This window comes from Ichthyophthirius multifiliis, assembly GCF_000220395.1.
Source record: "Ichthyophthirius multifiliis unplaced genomic scaffold scaff_1120509249740, whole genome shotgun sequence".
Classification (NCBI taxonomy): domain Eukaryota; phylum Ciliophora; class Oligohymenophorea; order Hymenostomatida; genus Ichthyophthirius; species Ichthyophthirius multifiliis.
The window spans coordinates 13,667-30,169 of record NW_004087390.1 but is presented as its reverse complement, the minus strand read 5'-3'; the positions used below and the strand labels follow the sequence as shown (position 1 = coordinate 30,169).

The 16,503-nt window shown below is 18.5% G+C and overlaps 3 protein-coding genes across 3 annotated transcripts, besides 22 other annotated features; 2 read left to right on the top strand and 1 right to left on the bottom strand. All coding sequences in view use genetic code 6, as the record gives it.

Annotated features, from left to right (window-relative positions):
- Position 1: 1 nt before the first annotated feature.
- Positions 2–49: a microsatellite.
- A 172-nt stretch (positions 50–221) lies between these two features.
- On the top strand, positions 222–3,214 carry IMG5_028010 (leishmanolysin family protein, putative; the record flags this gene model as incomplete). The annotated part of the gene is made up of 4 exons (XM_004039253.1): positions 222–925; positions 995–2,477; positions 2,532–2,756; positions 3,165–3,214. Coding segments are annotated over 4 exons (2,462 nt in total), but the record flags the coding sequence as incomplete, so codon positions are not given.
- Positions 796–829: a microsatellite.
- Positions 929–993: a microsatellite.
- Positions 3,215–4,353: 1,139 nt separating the features above from the next.
- Positions 4,354–4,430: a microsatellite.
- A 410-nt stretch (positions 4,431–4,840) lies between these two features.
- Positions 4,841–4,882: a microsatellite.
- An 868-nt stretch (positions 4,883–5,750) lies between these two features.
- Positions 5,751–5,795: a microsatellite.
- Positions 5,796–6,079: 284 nt separating this feature from the next.
- IMG5_028000 (leishmanolysin family protein, putative) lies at positions 6,080–9,074 on the top strand (the record flags this gene model as incomplete). The annotated part of the gene is made up of 2 exons (XM_004039252.1): positions 6,080–6,631; positions 6,819–9,074. 2 exons carry the CDS (start codon positions 6,080–6,082, stop codon positions 9,072–9,074), a joined length of 2,808 nt encoding a protein of 935 aa, XP_004039300.1.
- Positions 6,657–6,744: a microsatellite.
- Positions 9,075–9,370: 296 nt separating the features above from the next.
- Positions 9,371–9,400: a microsatellite.
- A 433-nt stretch (positions 9,401–9,833) lies between these two features.
- Positions 9,834–9,908: a microsatellite.
- A 280-nt stretch (positions 9,909–10,188) lies between these two features.
- Positions 10,189–10,243: a microsatellite.
- A 71-nt stretch (positions 10,244–10,314) lies between these two features.
- Positions 10,315–10,354: a microsatellite.
- Positions 10,354–10,420: a microsatellite.
- Positions 10,357–10,418: a microsatellite.
- Positions 10,421–10,665: 245 nt separating the features above from the next.
- On the bottom strand, positions 10,666–13,733 carry IMG5_027990 (leishmanolysin family protein, putative; the record flags this gene model as incomplete). Its single annotated transcript, XM_004039251.1, has 2 exons — positions 10,666–12,897; positions 13,023–13,733. The coding sequence occupies 2 exons, from the start codon at positions 13,731–13,733 to the stop codon at positions 10,666–10,668; spliced, it is 2,943 nt and encodes a 980-aa protein (XP_004039299.1).
- Positions 12,929–12,982: a microsatellite.
- Positions 12,929–13,015: a microsatellite.
- Positions 12,932–13,019: a microsatellite.
- Positions 13,734–14,319: 586 nt separating the features above from the next.
- Positions 14,320–14,352: a microsatellite.
- A 619-nt stretch (positions 14,353–14,971) lies between these two features.
- Positions 14,972–15,030: a microsatellite.
- A 497-nt stretch (positions 15,031–15,527) lies between these two features.
- Positions 15,528–15,560: a microsatellite.
- Positions 15,561–16,201: 641 nt separating this feature from the next.
- Positions 16,202–16,235: a microsatellite.
- A 195-nt stretch (positions 16,236–16,430) lies between these two features.
- Positions 16,431–16,464: a microsatellite.
- Positions 16,432–16,486: a microsatellite.
- Between the last annotated feature and the right edge of the window lie 17 nt (positions 16,487–16,503).

Here is a 16,503-nt window from a genome sequence, read left to right as displayed (position 1 = left end):
TTAAAAAAAAAAAATTAAATATATAAAAAAGAAAAATTATAAATAAAAATACACATATAAATTCGTATATTTTAAAATTAAAAATAAATAAATATAAAAAAATATGTTAAAAAAAATAATTTTAATTAGTATTTTAATTTTGGGTATATTTACGCGTTCTAACCATAAATGCAGTCATGAGAGTAAATAAGTATAAAATCACTATAAGAAAATGTAGGAAGATTACGAAAAAATGGAAAATTCAAACCATGAATAACGCATTCTTTAAATAGGTAGCGATGCAAAGCCTATAAGAATAACTATAGATTATTCTACGATAGATAACTTAAATTTGGGAATAACGCAATAATAAAAAGACTACTTAATAAGTATTATGGAAACATCAAAGCTTTTTTTCTAGAGACTTTTGAAAGTATATCCATTTACAGGTAATAACATTTTTCCTAAACCTTAGCAAAAATTATGTTTTGATGTAGAAATTCCTTAAAAAGATAAAACAGTAGGAGTAGCTAATTCCGATTTACACTTGTATGTTATATATTCTAATGAAAAAAATGGATAGTATGCAAGTGCCATTTATTGTGCAATGGCTAACTAAGGAATATCTAGACCAATTTTCGGAAGAGTGAAATTCAACTTATATTATATGTAAAAATTTTAAGAAGATGCCTAAAATTTTGAAAATTATTTAGAAATAACAATTCACGAAATTTTACATATAATTGGTTTTTCAGGAAATGCAATATAAAGTTGGATAGATCCTAAAACTAAAAAACCTTATGAAAAAAGTTAATTAAAAAATATACAAATAAAAAAAACATACAGATAATAAGAAACAATTCTTTTAGCAACAGAAAATGTAGTTAAAGTAACAAGAAAATATTTTAATTGTCCTACTGCTGAAGGAATGTAAATAGAAAATTAAGTAATATATATAAATATATAAATATATAAATATATAAATATATATATATATATATATATATATATATAGGGCAATCCTGGTTCAATCGGTGCTCATTGGGAAAGATCTATTATCTATAATGAAATGATGACTGGAGGTGTTGTAACTGTTGATAGGGTTTTATCAATATTTACTATTGCTGTTTTGAAAGACACTGGTTTTTATCCTGAAGTAAATGAGAATATGTCTGATGATATATTTTGGGGAAAAGGTAAAGGTTGCGATTTTTTAGAATACGTTTGTTAAAGTCAAACTCAATATCCTGAATTTGCTAAAAAAACTAAGGATTTTTAATGTTCATTTGAATTCGAAGGATATGGTCATGCTAAATCTGACTAATACCTTGACGGATGTACTATTATATATCCTTCTTTTGATTAATTATGTTCAAATCCTAATAGTATAAATGATAAATTTAAAAAAATTTAAGAATCGGAAAAATTATCTAATTATTCAACTAATAGTAAATGCTTTTAGTCTACAGCTTCAATAGCCTCATCTGTAATTAATAATGAAACTAACTTAAGATGCCACTAATTTAAATGCTCCTCTGATGCATCCTAAATAACTATTATTTTTCCCGATATTTAACATGAAGTTTTATGTGAAATAGAAGAATAAGGGCAAAAAAAGGATATTGATGAAAGTGGCATAAAAGCTAAAGGATAAATCACATGTCCTTAAGATTATATTAGATTCTGCAATTATACCCCTATATGTGCGAATTTCTGTTCAGAAAAAGGATTCTGTGTAAGAGGTTAATGTTTCTGTCAATCTGGATATGGAGGAGTAGATTGTTCTATATAATGCTCTGGTGCAGTCCATAATCAAACTTGTTTAGGAAATTTATCATGTCCTTCAGATTTATTCTTGAACCCAGATAATACTTGCAAATCAGATTGTCCTTAAGGTTTTTTCGGAATGGCAGGATAATGTGAACCATGTAATAGTAATTGCTCTAGATGTACAGGACCATCAGCTAATGAGTGTACTAAGTGTTTCTTTTTGACATTATTGTAAGAAAATTAGTGTGTTGAAAAATGTAATGAGAAATTCGGATATTAACCTAATTTTGATTTAGGTAAATGTGAATCTGAGATGTCCAGAACATGTAAAGGAAATTGTGAAACTTGTGAAAAATAAAATTCTCCTTTGTGCTATACTTGCAAAACAGGTTTTTTCTTTTATTAAGGTGATAAGTCGTGTTTAAGTAAATGTCCATTAGGATTTATCGAGTAATAAAAGGCTTAAGAATGCTAAGAACTCTCTGTTGGTTGTCTTTAATAAATTGATTTTAATACATGTATTTTATGTGATTCTGCTAAAGGATATATATTAGATACAGAAAAGAAATGTACTTTGTGTAAATAAAATTGCATATCATGTAATCCTAATGATGCAACAGAGTGTTTAGTTTGCGAGGGAATTAAATTAAAGAATTATGATGGTAGTTGTGTAGATGCTTGTTTTAATAATACTTTTTATTCTGATAATAGTGAAAAATGCGAAAAATGTAATGAAAATTGTTTATATTGCGATTAACGAGGCTGCAATTAATGTTAAAAAGGTTATTATGTTGATTTTCAAACTAAAGCTTGTACTTAATGTTCTTCTAAATATACTAATTGTCAATCTTGTGATGATTTCTCATGTAAAAGATGTAATCATGGATACTAATTGGATATAACTTAAACATATTGTGAATAAACCACTTTAGGCAAATGCTCTTATGGATGTGAATCATGTTCTTAATAAGGAGAATGCATTTATTGTTATGAAGGATATTATATAAGTAATGCAAGTTAATAATGTATTAGATGCACTAATAAATTTAGTTATTGTCAAAAATGTACTGAAAATAGTTGCTTTTAATGTAATTAAGGGTATGTATTTAATTTTTAAAAATAATAATGTTTATAAATCTCTACTGTAAATACAAAAATAAAATGTCCAATAGGATGTAATTAATGTAATAAATCTAAAGAATGCTCAAGATGTAATTATGGTTATTTTTTAAATTAAAGTACTAAATTATGTTAATCTTGCCATTCAAAACAACCTAAGTGTTTAACTTGTACGGAAAAATAATGTATTAATTGCTTTTCTGGGTACTATTATAATTCCTAATAAAAAAAATGCTTAAAAACTAGATTATTACACAAGATTAAAAACGAAGATTAATAATAGAATATTGATAAAGGATTAATCGCTTTTATTTTTGGAAACGTGATATTAGAATTGTTATTGTGATGAATTTGAATATATTATTTTTAAAAATTTTCTTTCTAATTTTGATTTTTAATTAATTTCATTATTTTTAGTTAAAATTTTTTATAATTTTTATTTATTTTTATTTTAAAGAAATTTATTAAATAAAAATTGATTTTTTTAATATTAATTGATAATATAAACATTTTTAAAAAACATTGAATATTATAAAAATATTATTAAGATTATTATTCTTTTTTTTATTTATACTCTGAATTAAAAATTATATACTATTTAATTAATTATATATAATTTTTATATTTTCAAAAAAATAAATATAAAATTATATGTATTTTATTAAATAAAAAAAATCAAATAATATATTTTTTTTTTAAAAATAATATAAAAAAATATTATTAAGAAAATAAAAAATATATTATATTTTTAAATAAAATTTAGAATATTAATATTTAGAAATAAAAATTCATCATTTAAAATATAATAGTTTATATAATTTATTTATATAGACTAATAATATTTAATTACTTTTTTAAATAATTAATTTTAATATTTATATTTATCATATAGTTAAATATATAATATTTATTTAAATACTTTTAATATAAATATTCTAAACTTTAATTTTTTAAAATTATTATTTTAATTTATTTAAATTAATAAACAATATTTAAAATTAAAAATGCTATTTTCAACGTTAAAAAACTACACTTTTTTTTTATTTATAATTTTTTAGACTATATGAATTATTATAAACTTTATATTTTTATAATAATTTAAATTAATTAAAAATTTTATATATTTTGATTTAAAGACTTTAATTTAAATTTATTTTTTATTTTCTAAAAACAAAAATATATAGATATATTGTATATTTTATTTATTATATTAAAATAAAATATAATTAACTTATATGTTATAAAATATTTTGTTTTAATATAATTAAAAAAAATTATTTGAAATTAAAAAATAATATAAGAAGTTTTTAAAATAATATATTATTAATACAAAAAATTATCCTGATTTATATATATTTTTTTATACATATTATAAAAAATAAATTATATATTATAAGAATATAAGATTTTTGTATTCTGAATTATTAATTAGATTTTGATATTTATCATTTATAAATTATTAAATTAAATTTAAAAAAAAAAATATATATTTATTATTTATATATAAAATATATATTATTATATATATAATTAATTTAATATATATTTTTATATATATATTTTTTTTTTATAATTATATCATTAAATATTTTATTTTTTTATGAATATTTTTTTTATAGACATAAATCATATAATTAAATATTATTTATTTATAATGTATATTTTTATATTTTTTATTATTAAAAATTATTAAATTGTCTATTTATTTTTATAATATAAAAATTTTCTTTTTTGAATTTGTAAAACAAACTGCATATATAATTTTTAAATAGAATTAAATAGTTATTAATATTATTTTGTTATATAAAATAATTATTTAACAAATAAATAAATATTTTTCTATTTTAAATATATTGAATAAATACAATATATTCGTAATTTCATCAAATCATATTTAATTAATATATATATATAATTTTAGTTTTTCTATAATTATTTAATAAAAAAAAAAATATTATTTAATTAATAAATCTTATTAAATGATTTTTTTTTTATTAGATTATTTTTTTTTTATACATTTAAATAAATAAAAAATATAATTTATATTAATCATATTTAATTTTCATAAAATTAGTTAATACAATTAAATAGTTAAAATTAAAAATATACGAAAACAAATATTTTTTTCATCAATATATGAAATATAAAAAATTTTAATATAATTTATATCTATATATTTAATAAAAATATTATTATAATTAGATATTAAAATTAATATATTTGCTTATAATTATAAATTCATAATTGTTTTTATTTTATAATTAAATACATATTTATATTTTTATTTATATTGATTGAAAAAAAAATATATATATTATAGATTTTTATAACATAATTAAATAAGATTGAATAATAAAAATAAATAAAATATACAATAGTTCAAAAATATAAAAATATATAATAAAAGATATATTAAATTAATTTATTAATATAATTGTGATATATTTTTAATAATAAAACTAATAATTTGAAAATGCATATTGTTTTAATTTTTTTTTATAAAAAAGATATTTTTTATTTAATAATATATTGGCTTTTAATAAGTATTAGCTAAATTTATATTCAATATATAAAATTATTTTTATAATAGATATTATTAATATTTTTTAGAAAAGTATTCAAATAAAAAGCAATATCTTAATTCAAATTTTGTATTTTATTAATAAATTATTTGATATATATCAAATGTTAAATAAATATATATTACTAATAAAAATATTTAATTTTTAAATAAAATAATTTTGATATATTTACCATAAATTTATATATTATTAAGTATATTAATCTACACCTTTTTAAAAAAGTGAATATCTGCAATATTAATCCCACTTATGCATGTTTATAAAAATAAAAACAATATTAACGTAAACAAAATTTTTAAATATAAATATAAATAATTTATAATTTAAAATATTTATAAATAAAATTAAAAAAAAATATGTTTAAAAAAATAATAATTTATATTAGTATTTTAATTCTAGTTATATTTACGAATTTTAGCTATCAATGCGGTCATGAGAGTAAATAAGTATAAAATCACTATGAGAAAATGTAGGAACATTACGAAAAAATGGAAAAAAAAAACAATAACTAACGGATTCTTAAAATAGGTAGCGAGCCAAAGCCTATAAGAATAACTATAGATTATTCTATGATAGATTAAATAAATTTGGGAATAACACAATAATAAAAAAACTACCTAATAAAAATTATGGAAACATCAAAGCTTTTTTTCTAGAGACTTTTGAAAGTATACCCGTTTATAGGAAATAACATTTTTCCAGTGAATTGGCCAAAAGTATGTTAAGAAATTCAAATTCCTGAAAATGATTAAAAAGAAGGAATTCCTGATTCAGATTTGCACCTGTACATCCTATATACTAAAGAAAACAGTGGAACAGTTGCAGATGCAGTTTTTTGCGCTTTGGCTGATGAAGGCATCGAAAGACCTACTTTTGGAAGAGTAAATTTTAACTTAACAAATATGGATAAATTTGGGGGAGATCCGGAATCTTTTGAAAATGATTTAGAAACAACAATTCATGAAATTTTACATGTAGTAGGTTTCTCAGCAAACGCAATGTACTATTGGATAAATCCTGAAACAAATGAACCTTTTAAAATTTTATATAAAAATAAATTATAAAAAGTATATTATTACAGAGGAATAAAAACAGCGCTATTAACATCAAAAAATGTAGTAGAAGTAACAAAAAAATATTTTAATTGCCCAACAGCTGAAGGAATGTAAATAGAAAATTAAGTAAATATTATATGTATATATTTATTATAAATATGAATATGAATATAAATATAAATATAAATATAAATATAAATATAAATATAAATATAAATATAAATATTATTATAAATATATATTTTTTTTCTTTATATTTATTTAATTTTTTTTATATATAAAATATTCATATTTATATAAATTTAATTATTAGGGTGGTCAAGGATCAATTGGTGCTCATTGGGAAAGAACTATTATTTATAATGAAATGATGACTGGAGCTGTAGTATCTGTTGATAGAGTATTTTCAATATTTACAATTGCTGCTTTGAAAGACTCTGGTTTTTACCCCGAAGTTAATGAGAATATGTCAGATGATATATTCTGGGGAAAAGGTAAAGGTTGCGATTTTTTAGAAAAAGCCTGTTAAAGTTAAACCGAATATCCTGAATTTCCCACAAATACTCAGGATATTCTATGCTCATTTGAATTTGATGGATTTGGTATTGCTCAAGTCGACAGATATGCAGACGGATGTCTTATAATTTAACCTCCAAATAATTAAATATGTTCGAATCCTAATAGTATAAATGATAAAGCTTAAAAACATCAAGAATATTAAAAATTATCTAATTATTCAACTCATAGTAAATGCTTTTAATCTACAGCTTCAAAATCCTCATATATAAATAATAATGAAAGTAACTTAAGATGCCATCGATTCAAATGTTCCCCTGATGCTTCTTTAATAACCATTCTTTTTCCCGAGATTTAACATTAAATTATTTGTAGAAAAATAGAATAAGGTTAAAAAAAGAATATTGATGAAAGTGGCTTAAAAGCTAAAGGTTAAATCACATGTCCTTAAGATTTTAAAAGATTCTGCAATTATACCCCTATATGTCCGAATTTCTGTTCCGAGCAAGGAGTTTGTGTAAGAGGTTAATGTTTCTGTCAATCCGGATATGGAGGAGTCGATTGTTCTATAAAATGCTCCGGTGCAGTCCATAATCAAACTTGTATTGAAAACTCATAATGTCCTTCAGGTTTATTCTTGAACCCAGATAATACTTGCAAATCAGATTGTCCTTAAGGCCTATTTGGAAGATCAGGAAAATGCCTACCCTGTGATAGTAGTTGTTCTAGATGTACAGGACCATCAGCTAATGAGTGTACTAAATGTTAGTTTTTGACATTATTATAAGAAAATTAGTGTGTGGAATAATGTAATGAGAAATATGGATATTCATTTAATTAGGCTTCTGGTAAATGCGAGTCTGAGATGTCCAGAATTTGTTAAGGAAATTGCTAATATTGTCATAAAAAAAATTCTCCTTTGTGTTATACTTGCAAAACAGGTTTTTTCTTTTATTAAGGTGATAAGTCGTGTTTAAGTAAATGTCCATTAGGATTTATCGAGTAATAAAAGACTTAAGAATGCTAAGAACTCTCTGTTGGTTGTCTTTAATAAATTGATTATAATACATGTATTTTATGTGATACTGTTAAAGGATATAGATTAGATACGGATAAAAAATGTACTTTATGTAAGTAAAATTGCATATAATGTAATCCTAATGATGCAAAAGAGTGTTTAGTTTGCGAGGGAATTAAACTAAAAAATTATGACGGTAGTTGTGTAGATATATGCCAATAAGGTACTTTTTATTCTGATAATATTTAAAAATGCGAAAAATGTAGTGAAAATTGTATATATTGTGATGGAAGAGGTTGCTCAAAATGCATAGATGGTTATTATGCTGAATATAGAACTAAATAGTGCTTTTAATGTTCTTCTAAGTATGCAAATTGTTTAACTTGTGATGATTTCTCATGTAAAAAATGTAACCATGGATACTAATTGGATTCAATTTAAACGAATTGTGAATAAGCCATTTAATAATCTACTTAAGTAGAATGCCCTTACGGATGTGAATAATGTTCTTAATAAGGAGAATGTTATAAATGTTAAGACGGATATTATGTAAGTAATTCAACTTAATAATGCACTAGTTGCATTCTTAAATTCAGTTATTGTGAAAAATGTACTGAAAGTAGTTGTATTAAATGTAATCATGGATATTAATTTGATCATTAAAAAAAAGAATGTTTATATCTCTCAGATAAAGTTTAAAATAATGGGAATACAGGAATATAATGCCCAACGGGATGTTAATAATGTACATAATCAGGAGAATGCATAAAATGTAATTAAGGTTTAATTTTAGATAATACAACTAAAAAATGTGTTACTTGTTTTTAAAAATACAATTATTGTATAATGTGTACGGAATTTGAATGCACTCAATGTCTTTCTGGATATGAATATAATTAGAAATCAAAAAAATGCGCAAAAGTCCCGTCTTTCAGATTATTAAAATAGGTTTAAGGCGATATTTAATAATATAATAGTTATTAAGGAGTCTTTATTTTTATTATTGGTTATGTTATATTCGGATTAGTAATATGATGATTTTGAAAAAAACAAATCATAAGTTTATTCTTATATATTTATAATTATAGAAGAAATTATTTAGTTTAGTTTTTATATATATAAAAAATAATATATCTTATTTAATTAATATTACTTTTTTTTTTATAAAATTTATTTATGGTTTTTTAAAATTTTTAAATAATATTTTTTTTTAAATAAATAAATTTTATAATAGTATATGCCAAGATTATTATTCTTTTTTATTATTTCTAATGCAAGTTAAAAATTATTTGCTAAAAATTTTATTATTATATTATTTTATTTAAAAAAATAAAATATAAAAAATAAAAAAAATATAAAAATTTTAATTTATTTATATTTTAGAAATCAAAATGAAATTTCTTTATTTAATAAACATATAAAAATATTATGAATATTAAGATTATTAGATTTTCGAAAATTTACATTTTTTTTATAATAAAAAATATAATATCAAAGTAAAATTAAATATTTTATATAAAATTTTAGATTATTATATTAATTCTAAAATAGTTATTGAATTATGTTTTATTTAAATTATTTAAACATTGATTTCTATTAACTTCTTGATCATTAATATTAAATTACTTTTTTATATTTAAAATTTTTAAATTTTATTTTAAATAGTTTTTTTATATATTTATTATTTACATAAATTTGTAACTTAAAAAAATTGTTAAAAAAAATTACTTTTCTTCTATATTTTAAAAACTATTAAATTAATCTAAGATTTATATTACTTGTAAAAAATAAAAATAAATAATTATTTTATATATTTATCTAAATACATTATTTTAATATTTTTCTTAAATAAAAATTTATAATATTTTTATTTTTTAGTTTATAATTTTTTATAATTAAATTTTAATATTATATTTATTATTTATACAATATTATACATAGATTTATTAATTAAATTTATAAAAAATATTTTTAAGTAAATAATTTTTAAAAAATCTTAAATAAAATATATTATACTGTAAATTTTTAATAATATAAAATTATATTTATTATTATAAAAATTTTGGTTTTTTATGAATTACTAATTAATATTAATAATAATAAAATTCATATAATATTGTTTTTTTTAATTAATTTTATTTTGATAAAAATATATATATTTATAATATATATATATATATATATATATATATATAATATGATATTAATTATATCATATTTTATCTATTTTTATATATTTGTATTATAATTTTTATAACTTTTATTTTTTAATTATTTTAAATTTCAAAAATTTAATTTAATAGTTAAAAATTTAAAATTTTTATAATTAATTTTCTTTAATTAAATTAAATTATTTAATAATTTAATTTTTTTTAATAAATATATATTAGTTTTATTAGAATATAGTAATTATTATCTTAGCATAATTAAAATTAATATAAATATTATAATCTTATAATATTATTTAAATTAAATTTATTTTATAAGTATATTTATTATTAAATATTATAGAAAAAAAATAAAAAATTATCCTTATAATATTTATAAAATTTTAATAAAAATAAATAAATAAATCAATGATTAAAAACATTGTAAAAATAAATTTTAAAAATAATTAATTCGAAAATCAATACAATAATAATCCAAATATAATATATCCAATAATAAAATCAAATAATCGTTAATAACTTTTTTATTTTTAATCCTCGTTTTTAACCTAGAGCAATAATCTAGTAGATTTTACGCATTCTTTTTATTAGGAATCATAATAATATCCAGAAAAACAAGTAGTACATAGCTTTTTCGTACAATTTAAACAATTAATATATTTTGTATAACAATATAAACATTATTTATTACTTTTTTTTAAAAAATAACCATAATTACATTTTTAGCATTCCCTAGCATTATTACATTAATTACATCCTATTGGACATAATATTTTTGTATTTTCAATAGTAGCAGATATATATTAGCATTGCTTTTTTCTAAAATCAAATTAATATTCATTATTACATTAAATGCAAATACTTTCAGTACATTTTTCACATTAACTGAATATATTAGTGCAACTAACACATTATTAACTTGCATTACTTATATAATATCCATCTTTACATTTATAACATACTCCTTATTAAGAACAGGATTCACATCCATAAGGACATTGTCCTAAAGTGGTTAATTCACAATTCTTTTAAGTTGAATCCAATTAGTATCCATGATTACATTTTTAACATTAGGAATCATTACAAGCCAAGCAATTAGTAAACTTAGAAGAACATTAAGTACAAGCTTTAGTTTAAAAGTCAACATAATAACCTTCTTAGCATTAATTACACTCTCTTTAATTGCAATATAAACAATTTTCAGTACATTTTTCGCATTTTTCACTATTATCAGAATAAAAAGTATTATTAAAACAAGCATCTACACAACTACCATCATAATTCTTTAATTTAATTCCCTCGCAAACTAAACACTCTGTTGCATCATTAGGATTACATGATATGCAATTTTATTTACACAAAGTACATTTCTTTTCTGTATCTAATATATATCCTTTAGCAGAATCACATAAAATACATGTATTAAAATCAATTTATTAAAGACAACCAACAGAGAGTTCTTAGCATTCTTAAGTCTTTTATTACTCGATAAATCCTAATGGACATTTACTTAAACACGACTTATCACCTTAATAAAAGAAAAAACCTGTTTTGCAAGTATAACACAAAGGAGAATTTTTTTTATGACAATATTAGCAATTTCCTTAACAAATTCTAGATATCTCAGACTCGCATTTACCAGAAGCTTAATTTAGTGAAAATCCATATTTCTCATTACATTTATACAAACAATAATTTTATTACAATAATGTCAAAAACTAACACTAAGTACACTAATTAGCTGATGGACCTGTACATCTAGAACAATTACTATTACATGGCTAACATTATCCTGCCCTTCCGAAAAAACCTTAAGGACAATCTGATTTGCAAGTATTATCTGGGTTCAAGAATAAACCTGAAGGACATTATGAGTTTTCAATACAAGTTTGATTATGGACTGCACCGGAGCATTTTATAGAGCAATCAGTTCCTCCATATCCGGCTTGACAGAAACATTAACCTTTTACACAGAATCCTTTTTATGAACAGAAATTCGGACATATAGGGGTATAATTACAGAATCTTTTAAAATCTTAAGGACATGTGATTTAACCTTTAGCTTTAATGCCACTTTCATCAATATCCTTTTTTTGTCCTTATTCTTCTATTCGACATAAAACTTCATGTTAAATCTCAGGGAACATAATAGTTATTTAAGAAGCATCAGAGGAGCATTTAAATTAATGGCATCTTAAGTTACTATCGTTATTAATTATAGATGATAATTTTGAAGCTGAAGATTAGAAGCATTTACTATAAGTTGAATAATTAGATAATTTATCCGATTCCTGACTTTTTAAATCTTTATCAATTATACTATTAGGATTTGTACATAATTAATTTGAAGAAGGTTATATTATTGCACATCCGTCAAGATATAAATCAGATTTAGCATAACCATATCCTTCGTGTTCAAATGAGCATTAAAGATTATTAGTTATTTTAGCAAATTCAGGATATTCGGTTTAACTTTGACAAGCTTTTTCTAAAAAATCGCAACCTTTGCCTTTTCCCCAGAATATATCATCAGACATATTCTCATTTACTTCAGGATAAAAACCAGTATCTTTTAAAGCAGCAATTGTAAATATAGAAAAAACCCGATTAACAGTTATTACAGATCCAGTCATCATTTCATTAGATATAATAGTTCTTTCCCAATGAGATCCTATTGAACCTGAGGCACCCTAAATAATCAAAAAAAAAAAAAAAAAAAAAATATATATATATAAATATATATATATTTATATATTTATATATTTATATATATATTTCTTTATATATTTTTATTTATTATATTATATTATTTTACTTAATTTTCAATCTACATTCCTTCTGCTGATGGGCAATTAAAATATTTTCTAGTTACTTTTACAACATTTCTGGTTGCTAAAAGAGTCGTTTTTATATTTCTGTATGTTTTTGTTATTTAAATTTTTTTCAATTATCTTTTGTTATAAGGTTTATTAGTTTTAGGATCTATCCAATATTTAATAGCGTTTCCTGAAAATCCAATTATATGTAAAATTTCGTGTATAGTTATGTCCAAATTATTATTAAAAGTTTTTGGATTATCCTCAAATTTTATATAATTTAAGTTAAAACAAATTCTTCCAAAAGTAGGTCTTGGTATTCCTTTGTTAGCATAAGCACAAAAATTTGCATCTGCATGCCATCCGTTTTTTTAATTAACATAAATGACATACAAGTGTAAATCGGAATCTGCAATTCCTACTGTTTTATCTTATTAAGGAATTTCTACATCTTAACATAATTTTTGCTAAGTTTTAGGGAATATGTTATTTCCTATAAATGGGTATACTTTCAAAAGTTTCTAGAAAAAAAGCTTGGATAAATCCATAATACTTATTAAATAGTCTTTTTATTATTGTGTTATTCCCAAGTTTACTTAATCTATCGTAGTATAATCTATAGTTATTCTTATAGGCTTTGCTTCGCTACCTATTTAAAGAATACGTTACTCATGTTTTGGATTTTCCATTTTATTGTAATTATCCTTCATTTTCTAATAGTGATTTTGTATTTGCTTACTCTCATGACCGTATTAATGATTAAAATGATTCAATGTCCCTAAAATTAAGGTAATAATTAAAATAATTTTTTTTAACATATTTTTTAATTTTTATAAATTAATTATTATTTAATATATGCATATATTCTTGTGAGTATTAAATTTATCAGATTTTTGTATTTTTTTATATAATTTATTTTATAATTAAATTAATTATTTCACATTAATTTATAATTTTATATATTATTTAGTTTTTTATTTATTATAATATAAATTTAAATTTTATGTGAAATTATTTTATATTCCTGATTTTTTATAAATTTGAATTAAAATATTGTTAATTTATAGATAAATAAATTTTTAATAAATATCAAATTAAATTGATTTTAATATTATTAAATAGATAATTAAATAAATTTATTGATTTTATTTATATTATTAAAATTAATACATTCGATTTTAAATTGTTTAAAAAAATAAAATCTTTTCAAAAATATAATAAAAATATATATTTTAATTATTATAGATTTATTTGAAGTTTTTTCATAAATAAATTAAGTTATATTTTTTAGAAAATATTTTTATATATAATTTCTTATATTAATTTTTAGTTCATTAAATTTTTTTTTTTTTAAAAAAAAAAATCTTTTGAAAATGAATTATTAATAAAGTAATTAAAGTTAATTATTATATATATTGAAAACTTAATGTTTTTTTTATTTTTTAATAATAAATGCATATAAAATAGTTTATAAATAAATTCTTTGTTATTTAGAAATTGTAATCTTAATAAATAAATTCAAAAATAACCTTAATAACAAAGCAAATATTAAAATTCTTATAATTTTTTTTATTTTTGTATTATTATTTTTAAATAATTACTTTTAGACAAAAATTAAGATTAAGCTATAAATAATATGTAAAGTTTTGAAATTTTAAAGATAAATATATTAATATTTATAATAAGCTTTTTATATTTTATGATGTAACTTCATTTAAAAAAAATTACAAAAGTTATAATTTATTATATATTTAATTTTTTTATTGGAATCAATTAAAATAATTATTTCTTTTTTTATATAAATAATATGATTGTAACTCTTCCATTACCATCTATTCATTTTTATGAAATTTTAATATAAATATAAAAAATTTCGGAAAAAATAAAATAAAATAAAAAAAATTATTCATTATTGGAATTATAAAATATCAATAATTATAAATATATGTATAAAAAATAAAAATAAAATATAGAAAATTAATATATAATATAAATATATAAAAATATTAAAATAAATTAATATTTTTAATTATAGACAATTTTAAAAAAATAATATAATGTTTTATATAATATTTTTTTTTTTTAAATAAATGTAATATGTTATATATTCAAAAAATATATTTTTTAAAATAATAAATATCTAAATTTGTTTTTTTAATCACTATTTATATTAATTTTTATCAAAAAAAAAATATATATATATTAATATTTTTCATAATTATAATTTTTTAAAAATAGAGATGTGAAAAAATGTAGTGAAAAAAAATATGGATATTCACATAATTAGGTTTTTTGTAAATGCGAGTCTGAGATATACAGAATTAGTAAAGGAAATTGCTATAATTTTGAAAATAAAAAGGAAATTGCTATATTTGTGATTATTGATTTTTAAAATATTTAAATAATAATTATTTTTTTCTAAACAAAAAAAAAGAGATTTTATTATAGTATATCTTAGATTATTATTCTTTTTTATTAATTTTAATATGATAATAATGTGAGTTAAAAATAATTTAATAAAAAATTAATTTATATAATTTATTTATTTAAAAAAAATAAAAATAAAATAAAATGCGGAACTTTAAATACTTTATTTTTACTTTTTGTTAAATAAATATAAAGAATTTGAAATGAGAATTTATTTATTTAATGAATATATAAAAATATTACAAAAATAATTATATTTTTGAAAGTTAACTTTTTATAACAAAAAATAAAATTGCAAAGAAAATAAAAATATTATATTTAAAATTTTAGATTATTATACTTATACTAACAATGATATTAAATTAAAATTTATTAAATAGTTTATATTTTGATTTATATTAAATTCTTAATTATTAATATTAAACTAAAATATTTAATTACTTTTTTAAATTTTAAGATATTATTTCCTATTTTTTTTTTTATATAATTATTAAATTAAATGAATTGTTAACTAAAAAAAATTCTTTCCTTTTATTGTATATTTTAAAAACTATTTAAATTATAATAAACTTTAAATTTCAATTATAAAATAAAATAAATAATTATTTAATTAATTTTTCTTTAATATCTATAAATTAATATTTTTTTTATGAAAATAAAAATATTAATAAGATGTTAATAATTTTTGTTTTATAATATTTTATAAAAAAAATTATGTATTTTTTTAATATTTAATATTATAAATTAAAAAATATATATATATATATATATATATATATATATATTTATGTATTTAAAATATTAATTATATTATTATCATCAATTTTCTTTATATATTATAATTATTTTTTATAATTTTTTCAACTTTTTATTTTATTTGCCTTAATTCTTTTATTAAACTTTTTTTATTAAATGTATATGGTTTTTAATATTTTATATTTTGATTTAAAAAATTAACTAATTTTATAATTATTCTTAGTTTATATTTAATTTATTATATTTTAATTATTATATATTTTATTTATAATACTATTTTTTTTTTTTAATCTTGTA